Here is a 21,031-nt window from a genome sequence, read left to right as displayed (position 1 = left end):
CTGTCAGGTTAGCTTAGAGTCAACATTAGCGGTAAAGATAAGAATTATGAATGTGTCAGATCAGGTCATGTTAGCATTAGCTGTGAAGATTTGAAACATTTAAGAATATGCCTCTCAGACAGCCCATGTTAATTAGCTAGCTGTCATGTTTTGTTCATGTTAGCCATGGAGCTATCATCAGCAGTGATAATTAGAAACATTTATGAATATGTCTTAGGAATCCTCTCAGAAATCCTGTCACACCAGCATGGGTTAGCTAGCTAGCTAGCTAGATGTTGTTAGTAGTAACATTTTAATTCTTAATAAATATTATTTCAAATCTACTAAAAAAAAGTATATTCTCTAGCTGCTAGCTATCTAGCTAGCCTTATATCTAGCTAGCTAGAACTTTTACAAATGTGTTTTTTTTATCCTGTCAAGTTAGCCAAAATTAGCTACGAAGTGTTAGTAGTAAAGATAATAAATATTATATTACACACAACTTAAATCTTAAACTCATTCAGTCACTCATTCACTCATTCACACACTCATTCAGTCACTCATTCACTCACTCATTCACACACTCATTCAGTCACTCATTCACTCATTCACTTATTCACACACTCATTCAGTCACTCATTCACTCATTCACACACTCATTCAGTCACTCATTCACTCATTCACTCACTCATTCACACACTTATTCACACACCAATTCACACACATATTCACAGTCATTCACACACTCATTTCCTCATCCAAACACTCATTCACTCACTCAATCACTCATTCACACATTCATTCACACACTCATTCACTCACTCATTCACTTGCTCACACACTCATTTACTCACTTATTCATACACTCATTCACTCAATCATACACTTATTCACTCACTCACTCATTCACTCACTCATTCACACACTCATTCACTCACTCACTCAATCACTCATTCACACACTCATTCACTCACTCACTCACTCACTCAATCACTCATTCACACATTCATTCACACACTCATTCACTCACTCACTCACTCACTCAATCACTCATTCACACATTCATTCACACACTCATTCACACACTCATTCACTCATTCACACATTCATTCACACACTCATTCACTCATTCACACATTCATTCACACACTCATTCACTCATTCACACATTCATTCACTCATTCACACACTCATTCACACACTCATTCACTCATTCACACATTCATTCACACACTCATTCACTCACTCACTCACTCACTCATTCACACACTCATTCACTCACTCACTCACTCACTCACTCACTCAATCACTCATTCACACATTCATTCACACACTCATTCACTCACTCACTCACTCACTCAATCACTCATTCACACATTCATTCACACACTCATTCACACACTCATTCACTCATTCACACATTCATTCACACACTCATTCACTCATTCACACATTCATTCACACACTCATTCACTCACTCACTCACTCACTCATTCACACACTCATTCACTCACTCACTCACTCAATCACTCATTCACACATTCATTCACACACTCATTCACTCACTCACTCACTCACTCAATCACTCATTCACACATTCATTCACACACTCATTCACACACTCATTCACTCATTCACACATTCATTCACACACTCATTCACTCATTCACACATTCATTCACACACTCATTCACTCATTCACACATTCATTCACTCATTCACACACTCATTCACACACTCATTCACTCATTCACACATTCATTCACACACTCATTCACTCACTCACTCACTCACTCAATCACTCATTCACACATTCATTCACACACTCATTCACACACTCATTCACTCATTCACACATTCATTCACACACTCATTCACTCATTCACACACTCATTCACTCATTCACACATTCATTCACACACTCATTCACTCATTCACACATTCATTCACACACTCATTCACACACTCATTCACACACTCATTCACTCATTCACACACTCATTCACACACTCATTCACTCATTCACACACTCATTCCCATATTGAGGCAGTTGAGTTCAGCTACTCCACATACTAACATGTTTTTGGGATGCTGGAGGAAACCAGAGAACCCAGAGGAACCCAGCATGGTCATGGAGAGAAACATCACAGAGCTGAGCTTGAGAACTAGGGATCCTTGTTTTTTTAACATTTTACTGGAGAATGATTTCTTTTAGTTATTTTTAACTAATAACGCAACCTTTCTATAAGAGTGTGTAGACCCCGAACTCGGCCAGAGCATTTCACCTTCCCCTCCTGCTGTCACCTCTCCTTAAACAAACACATCCGTCCCTCTAACCCCACATCTCGCAGCGCCCCGCCCACCCCTCCGACCCGCCAATCACTCATCCACGCAAGGTCCCGAGCAGGGCAGAGAACAAACGCTACCTTTATGATCCTCCCTCCACCCTCGGTTTCCCCCCTCTTCAGCCACCTCACCCCCTGCCAGCCAGAATCAGAGCAGGACAGACAGGAAGTGGGGGAGGAGTTACTCATGAAAACACACACACACACATTCCAAGTCATAGATACGGACTCGCTTTCGCACATTCTACATCTCTGCGTACATCACGGAGAGCGCGTTTCGATTGTGTTACACACGGCAAGCTCAGAAGCGAGCCTCCTACGGGAATTTAATTGCCCTCGTGAAAAACCGGGCACTTAGCGCCCCAAGGAAGTGTTTGGTGTTTTAATTGGCCGTGTTGTCTCTATCTTTTCTATTTCTGATCTATTGCCTGAAACCGGAGCTGCAGGAAGTGGTCCTGCAGACCGTCTTGTCAGCGCAGACAAATTATTCCTCAGCCTGAAAAAAAAGAAAGAAAAGAAGAAGAAAAAAAAAAGAGACTGTTTTTCTTTTTCTTCTTTTTTTTTCCTCGCTGTTTCGTTCCTGTTGTTTTTGTATCTCCTAATGTGAGCAGCCGGCCCCTTTAAAAAGCTGTTACCTGAGTTATTGAGGGAGGATGAAAAGCGAAGGGGCCACAGAGCTGCACACAGGCCTCAGATGCAGCACAGGAAACGCTCCCCTGGAGGTTGTACTGTTCCTGCCTGTGAGCCACACGACCCTCTGCCTAATTTTTTATTTTTTTTGAACTGGAAATTCTGTAAAAAAAAAATGAGTGTGTGGATGAAAACCAGGCCTATTTTTGAAGCTGCACTGTAAAGGATCTTGGGTTGATCACACCCACAGCCCGAGTGTCGCCTTTCTTTGCAGACGAAGCTTTGAAACATGATTGGACAAAAGCGCAGGGTTGACATTGCGGCGGTCAGCTACAAAATATTCGGCCAGAGCGAGTCATTCTTACCATAAATTAGTCAGATAAGAGTTCCCGGCAAAGCCTGAATCAGACTTTTAAGAGGGCTGGTGATGGGTTTGAAAAATATATTGATGTTACAATAAACTTCTCAAGGATATCAGGAGGCATAAGTGCCTTTATTACTCCATTATATTATATAGCTGGGTGCAAAAGTTTGTATCCCCCCCATGGTTTCTGAATGGGAAATAAGGAAACTATACTCTAATATAGTTTCCTTAAACTATAATAAACTTTTCAAGGATATCAGGAGGCATAAGTGCCTTTACTACTCCACTGTGACTGTATCATATAGTTAGGTGCAAAAGATTGTATCCCCCATGGTTTTTGAATGGGAAATAAGGAAACTTTACTCTGATTTGCTGTATATTTTATATATTATATGTTTTAAATTAAATGCTCCTATAATGACATTTACTTTATAAATAAATTTATTTATGTTACAATTCACTGTAGCAAAAAAAATTAAAGTATTACAATGGTTATTAGAATTTTTTTTATCACAGTCAGAAAGGGAAATGTGGCTCAGGTTCAGGTTTATTGTTTAAAACTAAAACTTGTTGTTTTATTCACTCCATTTTGTTCGTTTGATTATTTTATCCTAATCATAGGCAAATGTTTGCATTTAACTGGAAATCATTGGACATTACATTCTAGTATTTATTTCTGTTTCAACTTTTCCTTCTCAAAGTTTCACAAAAGCAACATGTCCTTTATATCGTGTCATACCAAATGATATAATATAACATCACTGTTTAGTTTTCTGAGCAAAATGTCACTGAAATGGAATAAAACAAGACATATGCCTAAATTCTACTGTGATAAATTCTAAACCTAAAAAGAATCTTATTATAAGACGGACTGCTCTTATTAAAAATGAACTGGAGATCGAATATAATATCATGGCATGATGTGATAGAAGGGACACCAGTGTCCTCAGGACAAGAGGAAGGCATTAGGAAGAAGGTGAGAGGTCAAATACCCATATTAAATATCCTCGGCGTAAATAACTAAAACTTGGTGGTAGAGCAGTCCTCATAGGAGAGCCGGTACAAGCGCACGGCCTAAAGCTAGCTCCCCTCTGCCCTCCACCTAGGAGGTTTAGCCCCTATCTAGTGCACTTGCCCTCTTTTCACCCTGATTAGAACCCGAACTATCTGCCAGGCTCGGACCCAGTGCCTTTAACCTCTCCTATTGGTAATTGTTTGCAAAAGTCTGAGCTGGATGCCCCGGAGCAGTATTCGTGGACACAGGCTGCCAGTATCACCATGCTGACCCTGAAGGTAAACAGGGCCACTAGTAACACTCATTAGCTCTGGCCGCAGGGCTACGGGCTCCGTGACACACGCTGCTGCCCTCTGACCTTTGTGATTAAATATCGCTCAGGCTCATCTGCTAACATTTAGGCAGCGTCGCCAGTGCCGAGCCCCGGTGACACACGTTCAAATGAGGCTGAGCGGCAGAGCGCTCTCGACTCGGCTCTCACACTCATCCCCTAACACCTGCATGACGTGGAGGAAAAATCACATCAGTGCAGGGAAATGATTCATGACGACAGTGATTCCAGGAAATGAAATCATTCTTTAGGATGATGTCATATTTCTCTAATTACTAGACCTATCACATATTCACATTTAATGACGTAGCCATTACACAGAAACATTTAGCCACAGAACCTGCATGCTAAGATACTTATATGTTGTTACTACATGCTAACATTTTGTTACAGGTCACTTCCCCAGAGCTTGGGAGCTCGTTATAGGAAAATAATCAGGGACAAGGTGGTGTGAAGCGGCCCAACATGAGGAATCCCTGTTACCACCCCAAAGGTTATTATTTTCCTACAGCAGAGAATGCGACAACATTACAGCATTGTGTGGTGTACATATGGAGGTGGTGGATGAACACAGAGAGGTATCTAGATCTCTTTACACATTATATTAAGCAACATGTGCCATCTGATGCCAAGAAGTAAATTGTATGCAAACACCACACATCTCCCAGGTTTGAATCTATCTCTCTCTCTCTCTCCTTCTATCTCTCCCTCTCATACCATCTCGCTCTCTTTCTTCCTCTCTCTCTCTCTCTCTCTCTCTCTCCTTCTCCCTCTGTCTCTCTCCCTCTCTCTCTCTCCTCTCCCTCTATCTTTCCCTCTCCCACCCTCTACCTCTCTTTCTCCCTCTCTCTCTCTCTCCTCTTTCCCTCTCTCTCTTCCTCTCCCACCCTCTCTCTCTCTCCTCTCCCTTTATCTTTCCCTCTCCCACCCTCTCTCTCTCTTTCTCCCTCTCTCTCTCTCTCTCTCTCTCTCTCTCTCTCCCTCTCTCTCCTTCACTCACACCACTCTCTCTTCCTATCTCTCTTTCTCTCCCTCTCTCTCTCCCAGGTTTTCATCATTAACTGGTTATTCACAGCAGCATTATTTCTGATGACGACCTCTGCACTGTGACCTACCCGTCTTCCTGAGGGGGAAGTCCTCCTCCCTGGTATCCAGGCCAGAGGGCAGAGGGGATTTGAACATAGGAGGCGTCTCTCCTAAAGGAGGAGACTTCTGCTCCATGGACATGTGCTGGCTGGTGCTATAAAAAAAAAGACAGTTGCCAGGATTAATACTTCATCTTCAGTCACAATGAGTAAAAATGTCAGGAAATATGTTTAATAATCATCGATTTGCTTCACTGTATATTTCCAGCTAGTTTTACGTGCTAACATCATGTAGATGAATCATGCTGGCTCTCCAACATTTGCGTCCTCTCTCAGGTTTTGTTTTTCTCACCCAAATCTCTTTCAACAAAATGTTACATGCCAGGATTTTCATTTCCGTTCTTGGGGCAAATTTAGGTTGAAAGTGGAATTACGTCATCATCATCATCATTGTCGTCATCATCATCATCATCAATGCTTTTTTCCAGGAATAGTGTTTTTCCAGGAAATTTTTTCCCCCCACAATTTTATAGATTACAGTAAATCACACCGACTTGGCATGACATCACTGAAGAATTGGTTGTGGTATGAGGAGGATATTTACAATGTGGGCACATTCCCAAAAACGATCGTTACAGTGCAAAGACAAACTGATCAACTGTGTTTGGTATAAGTGAAAAATTCAATCAAACTATCCGCACTTCCGCATCAATGCTTTGCTTATGACGTAGATCTTAGGAGATAATTTAATAACTCCAACAATGACACCAAAAATCCAGAAACAATAATAGTACAGTCAACATTGGAAGATCTCAAGCTCTTAATTTAATATGTTAATGAAGGGTCACGTACATGTACCAGAGTTTGGCACGCTGGTTGAGCGGGTGACCGGGCGCAGGCATGTCTTTCGTTGATTTATTCAGCAGGAAGTCGTGCAGTTTTTGTCGCACCTCAGTGCTGGCCATAGCACCTGAAGGAAAAAGATCCGGGCCTGCATTAAAAATCATGCAATGCATTATTAAGGGCACAGAAAACTCCACCCACTCCATTCAAACACCATAATGAATCATTACTAACGATCTGTTGACCCAAACTCAGTCTAAATAAAGACAAATGTGTAAACAGTGCCACCTTCTGGGTGTAAAAAGCATTCTGCAGGACAGATGCTACATCACAGAGTGCTGGAGATTTACAAATGATGTTTGAGCAATCTGACAGATCACACCTTCAGGAAGCCTGGCATGTGTGTCTCTGATATCTGAGCTTGATTTAATTTCCAGGTTCCTTCATGGTTGCCCCCAGCTCCTGATCTACGTTCTTCTGCAGTTCCAGATTCTTAAAATGGGGTCCAGAGGACCATCAGGGTGATGGACATGATGAGAGCTAATAGAGTTTTAGTTGTTTTAAACTTGAATAAATTGGGGTTTGAAGATAAGAACCTGTGTATTTTATTCTCATTTATTTTAAAACAGTTTTAAGACAATGACATGTTGTGCTTTGACATTCGAACCCCAGATTTGATCCCTGGACAGAACCTGGTTTGGAAAACAGCTTTCACATCTGAAAAACGTGACATTAAACGTGACTCGGATAAGTAAAGGTGTACGTACTCTCTTTGCTGCGCTCCTTCTTCCTGAGGTTGAGGTGTGAGTGTTGAGGTTGCTCTCTCCTGTGGCGCTCCAGTTCCTCCCCCTGCACCTCCTCAATATCCTCATCTATCTCGATTTCAGGAGTGCGCTCCTCAGCGAGAGCCTCCTGCTGCTGTCGGAGGGTCAACAAAGCCTGCTGGAGCTGGACGAAGAAGCACAAGAGTGTGGATCAGATACTGAGCCTGTCAGTATTTTGCTTGACCTTTGCACTGTTTATAGCAGATTATAACAGGCAGCACGCTGGTCCTGGCTCTAGACATGTATCGATTCTGACTAGGAGATTTTGACAGTATGGAAATCTATACATTTCTGATTTTAAACAAATTATAAGTGGGATAAAAATTAATAGACACATTAATAAATTAAAAAATTAAAAATTAATAGCACATTATTTAAGGGTACCAATACTGCATAAATATAAAAAAAAATCTATAAAGGACCTTTATGTGTGAATGAGCTGTAAGTCTCATTTTAATACATTTTCTAATATTTTTTCTTGTATAAATTATATTATTTTAAAGATACCTTTCTTTACTGGGACTTGCAGGTGTTTAAATTACAATTCCAAGGGCAAAAGAAACAAATTTTATATTTATGTAGGGGCATTTAAATAGATTATTAGCAGCAGGCAAATGAACCTAAAACCTAAACCTAAAAACCTAAAAAAATCACATGAAGATATATGTACATTTTCTTAAAACTGCAACGAGACTGTTGCATAAAACATTAGAGATTTTTAAGTTTTCAATTATATTTTAATTTTAATTTTAATTTAATTTAATTTAATTTAATTTAATTTAATTTAATTTAATTTAATTTAATTTAATTTAATTTAATTTAATTTGTGCTCTCAAATGATTGATTATGTACTATGCATTTATTGTTTATTAAATTGTATCCATCACATGCATGCAGTTTCAGCCAGATCTAAACATAAAAATACATTTTAAAAAAAGTAAGCACTTTTAGTTTGTTAAAACTGGTACATATTCATTTAAGACACGTAATCTATGACAGAAAGTTTGAAAGAAGAAATCTTTCGGAGAGTCGACTTCTGTATGACGTCTGCCGCAAAATGGTGAACGTGAACGCTATTCGGATTGACCTGCAGATGTTCTGTGGCAGACCTGCCCTCTAGTGGACATCACTTTTAATCCAACAGATGCACTAAGGTTACTCTGGGCGAGCGAGCCAACGATCCGGCTCGGCCGTACGAGCATATGCAAGCAGTTCTCTGAAGAGTGAATATCAGGACCCAGATCGGACCTTGATGTGCTCCTGTAGCTGAGCCTGGTGCTGTCGCAGTAATGCCTGATGCTGTTTCTGAAACTCGGCAATGAGCAACTGCTTCTGGATCTGCTGCTGCCTCTGGATCAGCAGGAGTTCCCTCTGGAGCTGCCTCTCCCATTCATCTGAGTCTCGCTCCCACTCCGGCATACTGACCTCAGACCTGCCCACCGGGGACAACAGCTCTGATCCTGACACACAGGGAGAGAGAGAGAGAGAGAGAGAGATGCACAATCATTTTAAAGTAACAGTCATGTGAGACTCAGCTGAGAATTCCAACTCATACATTAACAAGACTTTCTTCAATAATTCATCTTAAAAACACCATTAACATGGAAAAAGGTCTCAGACTGCGGACAGGCTCATGTTTCAGGGCTAGTTTTGCTCCGTAGTTCTACGTAATGATGAGACTTTGTAATATTAAAGGAAAAGTAGTTAAAAAGCTAATGAGACTAATGTAACTACAACGGAACGTAAATCTACCTTATCGATTTCCAGGATCATATACTTGGTTTAAATAACGTTTGATAAGCTGTTGTATGTACAGATTCCTCCACATCATCTTCTTCTCAACCAATTTCTCCTTCATAAGTTAGCAGATAGAAGCTAACGGATCATTTTCACACACGTTCCCTGTTCTGCTATTTCTGGTGCTCCTTTCTGCCAACAATCAATCAGCATAAACAAAATGAATTATTTTATGGCCACAAGTCTGATATAAAAAAAAAAGAGTCAGGACTTATCAATGTTGGCATTCGGTGTGTTTTAGACATGTGATTTTTCCCTCTGTTGGATAACCTTACACGGAATTTTAGTGGCTGAAGATAAACACCTTCAAATTATAGATGCTTTTTAGATGAACAAGCACTTGGGGCTTCTCAGAGAGCAGAAATGGGTTTGATGTCAACATTTATTTTGAAGTGTGAAAAAAATAACTTTTCTCTGAATATATTATCCCTATAGGTTAGGTATAAACAGAAATACTTACTCTACAAAAAGCTCTGAGTGTCTATGTTTATATGAGCTTTATATGAAGCACCACTATGGAGCGGGACATTGAATGCTAAACATGAACACAACAAAAAACAGATGCAAATTCTATTTTTTGGCCTCTGGTAATAGGCATACATAACCAGTACATATTGTATTTTATGCATTATTTTTTATCTTTCCGTCTTCTTTCTTCTCCGTCCCCCTCATCTTCTTGTGTATTAAACAGCTATAGTGTACCTGAGCCTCATAACAAGCATTTGCAGCTCACATTTTGTGCACCGGACCCGCTTGAAATAATGACAAATAAAAGAAATAATGCTGAAATTAGCTAAAAAACAATGCTTTTCTTAGCCCTAGAATGCAACCCTGGCAGCAAACACACAACACCGAGTGCTATAAGTTCTCCTTCGCCAGCATTGGCCTAACAATAGGCTAACTTTGCCAGGGTTGCTATTATAAGTCCTCTTTTGCCAGCACTGGTTCAAAATTACCCCTCTGTTGTATCCAGAGGGCATGCAGAATAGACCGAGGGCCAACATCACTCTGCTACCTGGGAATGTACGGTATTTCTCGCCCATACAAAGCACCACACATGGCAGTTTAAACTACTTGGAAGCTTTCCTGCCTGCTCTGTTCTTTTGCCTTTCACACGCTCGTTGTCAGGTTCACGTGTCTAACCCCCGAAGTCCATCCAAGTCAACGTAGCACATGATGGGTCTGTCAGGTGCTTCACGGCTCTGACCTGTACTCCAGCCAAGAGGTCTTTTCCCTACAGACATCCACCCTCACGTCTGAGAATACAGCAGCCTGCTGGTTTTCATTAGCAGCCCTGCTCTCACTGGTCTCCCAGAGCACAGACAAAGATCTCCAAAAGCCAGATGTAAAAATGGGGCCCTCATGAATTTTGCCCCATTGCCCTGCATTTCCTGCTTGCACAAATATCACAAAAAAAGCACTTGTATGTAAAGCACTTTAGAATCGAGCCTGGTATCAGGGTATATAAATTTTTCTCGGATTTTTCAGAGATTATTTTTAACTAACTTATGACTTGACTTTCAACCAAAATATATTTTATTCTATCAATAGAATAAAAAAATCATTATATTTCCAAGTGTAAGTCCAGCTAAACCATCTCTAACACTTATTCTCCCATAAAGACAGACAAACTGACAATTTTACGAATATTTATTATCATTTATAACCGTTTTCTTATGATGCTTTGTAGTAGCTCTGATTTTTACCCCCTAACCCTTGATATTACCAAATTTTTACCATTGTGCCATTTCACTATTATATATTTGATTTATTACTATGATAATTACAGCCACAGTTTACCAAAGATTATATTTTTTTTATTTTATTAAAGAGCAACATTTTAAGCTTATAAGCTTAAAAACAGAAGTGCAAAGACGTCTAAAGATGCTCAGAAAGCAGAGCTGACACTGGAGACTCCTTCCATAAATGTGACAGAAAAAATATTAATCTATCAGAAATTACGCATTTGTACAAGATAAACTCAAAGCAAGTCCCCATGTGTGCTGGAACTACTCCGAGCCATGCTGTTATAGACAATTAATCAATGACTCCTGGCCAATCAGAGTCAAGAAAAGAAAGAAAATGCATACATTACCATATTTCGGGTTTGAGAGAGAGAGACAGAGAGAGAGAGAGACAGAGAGAGAGAGATATTTGCGTAATATTATGCTTTAGAAAGAGAAATTATACAGTGCACATGACACCAGATGAAAAACAGCCTATATAACACCATGTACAATGAAATTCAAGATTTCAGTTGAAAGAACCCACACACACCCAGCTAATGATATACAGCAGCAATAAACTGTCTCATCTATTAGACACAGAGAGAGAGAGAGAGAGAGAGACAGAGAGAGAGAGAATGAAAGAGAGAGAGAGAGGCAGAGAGAGAGAGGGAGAACGAGAATGAGAGAGAGGCAGAGAGAGAAAGAGAGGGAGAAAGAGAGAGAGTGAGCATGAGAGAGAGAGAGAGAGAGAGAGAGAGAGAGAGAGAGAGAAAGAGAGAGAGAGAGAGAACAAAAGAGAGAGGCACAGAGAGAGAGAGAGAGAGAGAGAGGCACAGAGAACAAAAGAGAGAGGCACAGAGAGAAAGAGAGAGAGAGAGAGAGAGAGAGAGAGAGAGAGAGAGACAGAGGCAGAGAGAGAGAGGCAGAGACAGAGAGAGAGAAAGAGAGAGAGAGAGAGAGAACAAAAGAGAGAGGCACACAGAGAGAGAGAGAGAGAGAGAGAGAGAGAGAGAGAGGCAGAGACAGAGAGAGAGAAAGAGAGGGAGAAAGAGAGAGGCAGAGAGAGAGAGAGAGAGAGAGAGAACAACAACGAAAGAGAGAGGCAGAGAGAGAGAACGAGAACGAAAGAGAGAGGCAGAGAGAGAGAAAGAGAGAGAGAGAGAACAAAAACAAGAGAGAAAGAGAGAGAGAGTAAGAAAGAGGAAAATATTAAGACATATTGTGCAATAAACACTGAGATTTAAGGATAGTTTGTCTAAGTGTGTGTGTGTGTGTGTTTTACAAATACAAACTGTTTAAGTGCCCTTGCTCTTGCTCGAGAGGCAGCGGAGCAGTCTCGAGCAAAAACCCAAGCTATTTTGCAAGTGTCTGCAAAATAATAGGAAAATGAAAAAGTCCCAGTGAGTCACACTCTGTCAGTTGTTCCATCATCAACCTGGAATTTCAGAGGTGAAACCACAAAAATGCACTAAAAAAACCCGCTGTAATGGCACTAAATCATCCTGTTCCTCTATTTAAGCCGAGCTTTTCCTCTATCTGGTACTTCAGAACCTTCATGTAGTGTAACTTGAAAGTTTGAGTCTACAAGCTCCGGTTATTTAAAGCTACACTACTCCATTTCCACACCACACGTTAAAGGCACAAAAGCACCTCAGTGGCAGGGTTTAAGCGTGTAATATAACTCCATAAGTTTGGGATCGCGTTGTCCTGAAAGTCGCAGCTTTCCACATGTCACATGCAGCAAGGGGCGTAAATACTTTTTAAGGCCATCGGGACTAATCTGCAAAAAATATCCCGCTCTCACTGGTGCTATGTGAAGCTCTCAGGGGTGAAAAACACATAAAGACATTCTGACCAGCGACAGAAATCTTTTTTAAGCTCAATCTAAAGACAGAAGGCATGTGACTGTCATGTTCGAGACGCGGTTCAACTATTTTTACACGCGTGAACAAAACGGTAGAAAAAGGAAAGGCTGCTTGGCATGTGTGGGAATGCAGCCGCCGATGTCTGCGTGTGAGAACGATCTGGATTTGGGCCCTAATATATAAAGCCATGTTGTACACATGGCCTTAATCTGTTGTGTGAGACAGCTTTTAGCACTCGACGCCTCCGTACACACAACACTACAGCCAATAGATTTTCTTCACACTTGGTTTTTTTAGAAATTCACACACGAGCCTACATACACACATGTGCATGCACTGAAATATACAGACTTGCAATCATGCAGGACAAAAAAAATCCATCCAATCCAAAGCTACGCACTTACACACACACACACACGGGCACACACACACACCTTCGTGAATTCACTATGCAGTTCTGGACACGGCAACTGACTCACAGCCAAGTGTATCTGAATCCGAACACAACCATGACCGAAGTAAAAGTGTGTATGAAGTGGCCGCTAGTCAGTCTGACTCCTGGGGCCCCTCATCCTGAAAATACACACTCCACAAAAAGCAGCAGGCATCAAAACACAAGCACGACACTGACCTCCGCGTTAATTACTACTAATAGACTCCAGCATCTGCTCCAGTCACAATCACAGCTACAGACCTAGCTACAGTGAGGAGATCTCATCGACCTCATCAGGAGATTCTACCACCTTAAACAATGACCATTACACGTTTCAGATGTTCCCACCCCACGCAGGTGGATAAAGGTGTTGTTCTAAAGAGAAAAAAGAAAAAAACAAATGGCATATGTAACTGCAGAAAGAGTGAGGTTTATAAATAAAGCCTTTCCGGTGGGCGGTTTTATTAGGAGTTAACTCAGACAGAATGATAACCGAGGCTAATCTTAGCGCCCTAATGCCTTAAGCCTAAAATAACGAGGCCAGGAATAGCCGCACCCCAGCGCCAAGGAGCCAGAACACTGAGCTGGCCTCGTGCTCCGCCGGCCCTGTGAGGCTGAGGGAGGTAAACAGCATGCCCATCACGCTAGCCTTTAACTCGCGCCAGGGGCCACAGTCAGGCCTCCGATACTACAAAAAGCTCTGTGAAAGAATGATAATCAGATACAAACTGGCACAAGACAACAGAAATGGAGTAGTAGTTTCATCTTGGCACATTTTGCACTCATCTTGGCAGCTTGAAAATAAATCCCTGAGGATTTTATTTGTTTTTTTTTTATTTGTTTTTTTTAATGGGTTCTCATGAGTTTTTGCATTCAGATTTTATTATCTGTTTAGGTTTTAAACATAGAAAGAAGAATCTCGTGGTTTCATCATCAGCATAGGAACTTTAAATTAAGATTTCATTAAAATTAAGGTTATTTCGAGCATTACTTATGCCAAGTAACCAGTAATAACCAAGTTAATGGTTGTATTCCTTTACTGAATAATTATTTTGAATAATAAACCAAATAATAAATAAATAAATAAATAAATAAATAAATAAATAAATAAACCATTTTACTGTATCTGTGAGTAAAAATATAAAGTAATATGACATTTACTCATAAATACACATAGTTTATGTATTCGGAAAAATAAATGCCAATTTGTTCATCGGCAATATTTTATTTTAATTTAATAATGATTTTCACATATAACCACTTCTTTTAAAATCTTCTATTTAAAAAAATATTTATTTATTTATTTATTTATTCATTTATTTATTCATTCATTCATTACAGTGAGACCAAAAACTTTTCAGGATCTAGAGACACTACTCAGTGCATTGTACATGATTCAGTTAACTCCTTATATGTTATAAACATTTGTCTATATTTCATTAGTTAATATTTTTGATTTATTAAAGATGAATAAATAATTCTTTTTAAATATGTGACGAATTTCTGAGGTCTTTAATCCGATATTTTGCAAGTGTACTGTGTTGACAGACCTGTGTCATGTGACTACATTTAGAATACTGGATTTCCGCTGTAAGTAAATTGAAAAGAACAAATTAATGAATATAAAGAATGGTATTTTTAATCTTTAATCGTTTAATCAGTGCAGTTTGTTTTTGACAGGCTTTTATTTGGAATAGCAAGAGAAAGAACGAGAAAGAGAAAGGAAAACAAACAAAAGTTCTGAATAATCCCCAGGCTTGGATCCTCGAAGCCCACATCTGCGTCAGCTGTAAATCACTTCATATAAAACTAAAAATAAAAGCGGCCATCATATGAATAAATGCAAAAACATAGACATGTAGGTGGCTGTTTTGCTCAGCCATGCTGACGTGTGTCAGAAAAACGCTCGACCTCTATCTTTTATTCATCAGCGCCGAGTGGCATTATTTCCACTACAGCCCTCTTTCCTCACGCCGTCTGGAAGCGAGCTGCGTTCGGCTCAAGCGCCTATAGACTCCTGCGTTCGGCTATAAGCACTGACTCACGCTGCTCGACTCTCAAATGTCCCTTAGTGGCCAGAGTGAGTCAGAGCGGACGAGAAACAGAGATAGTGCTCAAATAAACAGAATCGCAGAGTTATAAAACAGAGCAGGCTAAAAATGGAAGAGCTGGCTGACATTTTTTGAGTTGACATGCTCATACTGGAAGTCACATGAGAGCGCTTAAACAAAATTCCCTGTAGGAGTGTTTATAATACCATACACCTGAGACTTGCAGAACTGGAGGATAAAAATAAATATATTGTATATAATGCCCAAAGGAAAGTCAGGGCAGGACTGCATTTCAGGAGAAGTACCTCCTTGTCTGCACTTTTTCAGCTCTTCAAGATAAAAACGGATCCTAATGGGAAAGCAGCAGTAGCTTAGTATTGAGCATGTTCAGGATTCTGGCCGCGTACCAGTGTTTCCTAGGACCAGTTCTCCAAGGATTGTTTCTAATTTGGGCCTGAGCAGCTTAATGAAGTGTGCACTCTGCATCCAGCTGCAAGGGACTCTCTCTCTCTCTCTCTTATTTTTTTTTGGAGGACAAGCAGAAGGTCTTTTATTAAATGTGAGGATTCTGTAAAGTGTGCAGTGGAAAGAAAAAGAAAAGACATCTTGGAGAAAACAATACGGCAAATAAAAAGCATTTGATACTTGAAGATATTTTTTACAGTTGGTGATATTTCACATGGTGTTTAGTTTAGTTTAGCAAACAATAATGAAAAAGGTCTAGGATCTTTTTCAAATTCAGAACGAAAATGTCTGAACAACAAGAAAGTGCAAATAGTAATATTTAAAATGGGAATTTACAAAAACATATCTAGAGAGATCGAAAAACAGAACCACTGCGAATCAAAGATCTAGGTTTTAATCTATAAGCACCGAGATACAAATACATATGTTAAATCTAGAACCTTTAAGAACTAAAATCTGATCTAGAAACATTCACAACCAAAATCTAGTACACATCTAGAACCACTGAGAAGCAAAGATCCTAGTTTAAGCTGAAACCAATGAGAACCAAAAATCTAGATGGATCTAGCACCATCAAGAACCAAAATCTAGGTTTAATCTAGAAACACTGACAATCAGAAATCTAGTATAAACCTAGAACCAATGAGAAGCAAAGATCTAGGCGAAATCTAGAACCAATGAGAAGCAAAGATCTAGGCGAAATCTAGAACCAACGAGAAGCAAAGATCTAGGCGAAATCTAGAACCTACGAGAAGCAAAGATCGAGGTTAAATCTGGACCAATTACAAACGAAAGATCTAGATTAAATCCAGAACCATAAGGAATCACAGTCTAGACTTTAGAACCGTTGCTGGCCTGTGAGGAAACCTGAGAAAACGGTTCTCTGTGGAAACCCTGGACTGAGTGGTTCCTTGGAAAAAGCCAGAAGTTCTCCAGAAGTTAGGAGATATCCGAAGAACCCTGAAAACCCATACTCTTTCCCAGGAGTATATCTAAGAGTGTATACCTGTAATCCTATCTACCTTGATATTTTAAAATCCTGATTAAAATATATTTAACCTGAGATATTTGAATGAGTTTTATCACGAATGCTTACTCTTTAAACTGTTTAATCTTTCCTAGGCCTACGTACCTCTCTGTGAGATTCGGGTCTATAAATAAAGGTTATTATTATTGCTGTGAGTAACAATGGACTCATGTTATATGTGGATGTAATAGAAGTCCAGCGTCACTGTGTAACACTGATACCCACAATGCCCTTGGAGAAGCGCTCTGAGGTAATTCATCACAATATCAATATCAGATCGTCGTATCGGGTACTTCTGCTACTCCACACACACACACACACACATACACACACCACATGAACAATGCACGGAGATGAGCAAACTAAAAACAGCTCTAAGCTACACATGCACTTAAGATATAAATGTATCAAGACAATACTGCAGGCGAGAAGCACAAACACAAACAAACACGTTTCCATTTACAGCATCCTTCCTAACACTCACAGACACACTACAACCTGTGTGCATTAAGTGGTAGTGTTGTAGAGTGTTATCTGATCCCCAGAACTGAGAAAAGAGAATGTTTGTATATATGGGGTGGCAAGAAAGGGGGGGGGGGCAAAGAGCACTCTAAAGGAGTGGCAGGACTGAATTATGTATAGAAGCAAGTTGCATTGGCAGAATATCTGCTACGTTGTTTAAAGTGTACAGTTTTAACAAACTCTGCATGAATTACACAGGTTACAGAAGTTGTAAAACTCTTGGAAATTGAATTAAGACTTAAGCTGGGGTGGCCAATGGGGTGGCACTCACTCCGGTGCCACCTATGCTGTCAGACCCCTGAGGGAAGAAAGAAAATAAGTGGAGAAGAGCAAGGGAGAGATGGATGGAGCAGCTGAGAGGAAGTGAGAGGAAGAGAAAGAGTCATACAGAGAGAAAAAGATAAATATAGAGCAACAAAGATATAGGCCTCCAGTGTGTGTGTGTGTGTGTGTGAGAGAGAGATAGAGAAAGAGAGAGAAAGATACCTGAGCCAATCACACTGCTGGAGATGCTGTGTGTATCCAGGAGGTTCCTGAGCCACTCAGCAGGGATGCGGGACTCGCTCTCATAAATAGTCTGCAGCATACTGCCTGCCGAGCCGAGCTCTGAACCCCGGCAACCGTTCCTCACCAAATCCCACCAGTCTCACAGTAGGGAATACTCGAATCCCTTTTTCCTCCTCCTGTCCTTTTTCAGTCTTTTTAGCCGCTGCAAAAAAACAGGCCAGTCTCTTCGGAGTCTTTCAGCTGACCGACCAACTGACTGACCGACCGACCGACTGACTGACCGACTGACTGACTTACTGGCGAGGAAAAAAAATGACTGCACCGTTTGTGCTTCAGCTTCAGAGATTCACCCCGGAGCGCCGCCTGTCACACTCTGTCTCTCGATCTCTACTAAACTATCTGTCTCCCACCTCCTCTGTCTCTCACTCTTCCTATCATCACCATGTGAATGTACAGCAGTTCTCTCTCTCTCTCTCTCTCTCTCTCTCTCTTGCTCTCTCGCTCCCAGGTGGCAGGAATAGCAGCAGGGCCGGCCCAGGACAGAAATAGGCTGGGCCAAACCAGGGGAGTGGAGCAGCGGCTAGACGTTAAAAATAGCAACACAAAAACACAGCTGTCTGCCTTCATCCTTCTCCCCAGCTCCCTGGTTCCTCTTTATCTCCTCCTCTCAGTCTTCCCTTATCTTTCTCCTTTATTTGTGCATAAATTCCTCATTTTTTTCTCTGACAGAGGCCTATCTTCAAACGTCAGAAAATCTGTTATTTCGTCAGCCTTTCTCTACATTATTTATAATCAGGACTAATAAATATGCTACTCTTGTCTTTATAAGCATAGCATTCAGTTCTCTGTCTTTCGTTCCCTTCTCTTTCTCTTTCTTGTTGAAGATGTGTCATTTCAAGCCCTCCACTGATGCCTGTAATAATCTTATAATTACAAAGACACTAATTATACTGCAATGCAAGGAAGACGGCTCGTTTCCGGATTGCAGGCTACTTTGTACACTTTTTCCATTTTTCAGATCTGGAAATCTGAACGCTCCACCCCGATCCATAACAGAGCTGCTTAGCTCCACCCATTTTCCTAAAAAGGTAACAAATTCACGAGGTGTATCTCGGTTTAACAGAGGAAGCGGGGCCGTTTATAAATTACTCCATAAATGACATACCACTCCTTTAGTGGCATAGAGGCTAAGACAAACAAAACCTGCAAGCACGACTTCCAGGAAAAGACATCGCATCCTTCAGACTGAAGCCCAGCGCATGCCTTAAATGCATGCAGGTTAGTGCGGATGTCTGAAGTGTGCGATTTTGTAACCTGATTTGGCTTCAAAAGTGAGGAGGCAAGGCTTTGCAAACACTAGCGTTTCTGGACCAGTAGACTGTCAGCTGTCACAGCAGACTCGTAAAATCATTTTAAAAACATATAGAAACATAACTCAAGTTAAAAAGACCTGAGGTAAAATAAGCATTTTATAAACCAGGCTTATTGCATTAAAAACTATTTCTATTTGGTCTGACATGTTAAAGCAGCGGTCTGTCATTTTAGCACCCTCTGCTGATTTCAAGGTTAATTACAATCACAATAAAAACAAAGACAGGCCTTCCCCTTCAACTTCCCCTTCCTCCACCCTTTCTGCTGAAACTACACATGATCCTGTGACTTGTCTTTTAAGAAAACAGAGCAAAGTTGAACAGCTCTGTTCCAGCTGGGGGGCGAAGCGAATTTCCAGCCCATAAAAACTATAAACAAAATCTTAAAATAAACCAACAAGAAGCACTTCATGGCAATGATGTGTATCACAGTATGTTCGGCGCTATACACTATATATGCTTCTTACAAAGTGTTTGGCAAACTGCACCTTTAACATTCTAACATGGATTGAACTCTTGTGTTTAAAAAGGTTTCGCCATGAGACATGAGCTTGCTTCTAAACCTGCCGTTCCATTTCCAAGCGACCCGACCTGGTCCGTCTCCTGTAATGCATAAAATGCTACGAAAATAGCCTGCTAAAAATGAACAGGCAGTTTGTGGTCGGAGAAAAACCTTTGCCGCACCTTGGGGATGTGTATGTTTCCTCCACTTTCGGTAAATAGCATGTTTCCGTCAAGTTGTGCCCAGAATTTATTTACTACAGACCCGGTTAAACAGAAAGACCAAACAAAACACACCCCATGGGGACACATGACACTCAAACACAACACACACAGGTCACTGTTTCTTGGTAAACTTTTCTGATCCAGCAGTAAGAACATGTCCTTGAGTGTGTGTTAATCTGGGGATTTTTTGCGAAATAATAGTCGCATTAGTCACGTTACAACAGCAGGGCGATTTTTTCTAAACACTATAATTGCTAGACAGAGCTGTAAGACCAGTGGAAAGATTTCCAAAAGAACATTTTGGAAAAAGTCCAAATAATGCAGACGTCAGAAGTCTGCTGGACAACTTAAAGAAAGGAAAAGCTCTGTGTGTGTGTGTGCAGCAGAGGCGCGAATATCCCCAGGAGAAACTCCTGCAAGCAACAGGTTTACTCCACTGCTATTGTTGGACAAAGTGGCATCATGACTTTGTTTTTTTATTGCCGGGAGTTCCCCAGATACAGCCTCATCTAGTGGACAATACCGCCAGTGAAGCCTAGGTCTCTCTCTCTCTCTCTCACACACACGCAACCGAGGTTTTCCTCTCCAGACAAAACACACCGCTGCTTCTTCTGCAGAAATAGGTCATCTGCATATGCCTGTTCCTGACAGCAACTTCTCCCCAAGCTTACAGAAGTTTAAAAATGGACACAACAATAAGGCTGAAAAAAGTACACATCAGACACTTGACAAACTTCCCTAGATCAGATAGGGATTTTCCCCATAAAGATACCGGAGTACATGCTCCAGAAATCTAGTCTAATATCGAATCACTCAGCCCACGTCAGAGGACTTGAAATGATGCGCCGTAAAATGACCAAGTTCGCATTAAAGCCTTTAAATTCTCAAAGCTAAGAGGGAGGATGTGTTTCGGTTGTCAGTTGTGGTTTGGAGAAACGGCTGTACAATTACTTAGTTACTATATTTAAGCCTGGTTTTGAAGTTTGTGCACTTCAACTGGGTTTTTCTGTCTCCCAGTGCTCCTCAAAAGAAAACTTTATTCTAACTACAGTCCTACAATTCTTATTCATTCATTCATTCATTCATTCATTCATGGATTCATTTATTCATTCATTCTTTCATTTT

The 21,031-nt window shown here is 40.6% G+C and overlaps 1 protein-coding gene across 3 annotated transcripts in view; it reads right to left on the bottom strand.

Moving 5' to 3' along the window:
• The window catches only part of LOC131345269 (histone deacetylase 9-B), a 46,771-nt gene that overhangs the window by 18,447 nt on the left and 7,293 nt on the right, over window positions 1–21,031 (bottom strand). Inside the window, exons 1-5 of one of the 3 annotated variants that reach the window (XM_058378081.1) lie at window positions 17,790–18,268; window positions 8,665–8,876; window positions 7,360–7,540; window positions 6,602–6,740; window positions 5,780–5,904 (exon numbers count right to left, since the gene is read on the bottom strand). In XM_058378081.1, the coding sequence (XP_058234064.1) occupies window positions 5,780–5,904; window positions 6,602–6,740; window positions 7,360–7,540; window positions 8,665–8,876; window positions 17,790–17,889 (757 nt within the window). In that variant the 5' untranslated portion in view covers window positions 17,890–18,268. Of the gene's footprint in view, window positions 1–5,779; window positions 5,905–6,601; window positions 6,741–7,359; window positions 7,541–8,664; window positions 8,877–17,789; window positions 18,269–21,031 lie in introns of those variants that run through there. The other 2 variants (XM_058378082.1, XM_058378083.1) reach the window with 2 other exon arrangements.

The sequence above is a fragment of the Hemibagrus wyckioides genome, linkage group LG24, assembly GCF_019097595.1.
Source record: "Hemibagrus wyckioides isolate EC202008001 linkage group LG24, SWU_Hwy_1.0, whole genome shotgun sequence".
Lineage (NCBI taxonomy): Eukaryota > Metazoa > Chordata > Actinopteri > Siluriformes > Bagridae > Hemibagrus > Hemibagrus wyckioides.
This window is presented reverse-complemented; position numbering and strand designations above follow the sequence as displayed.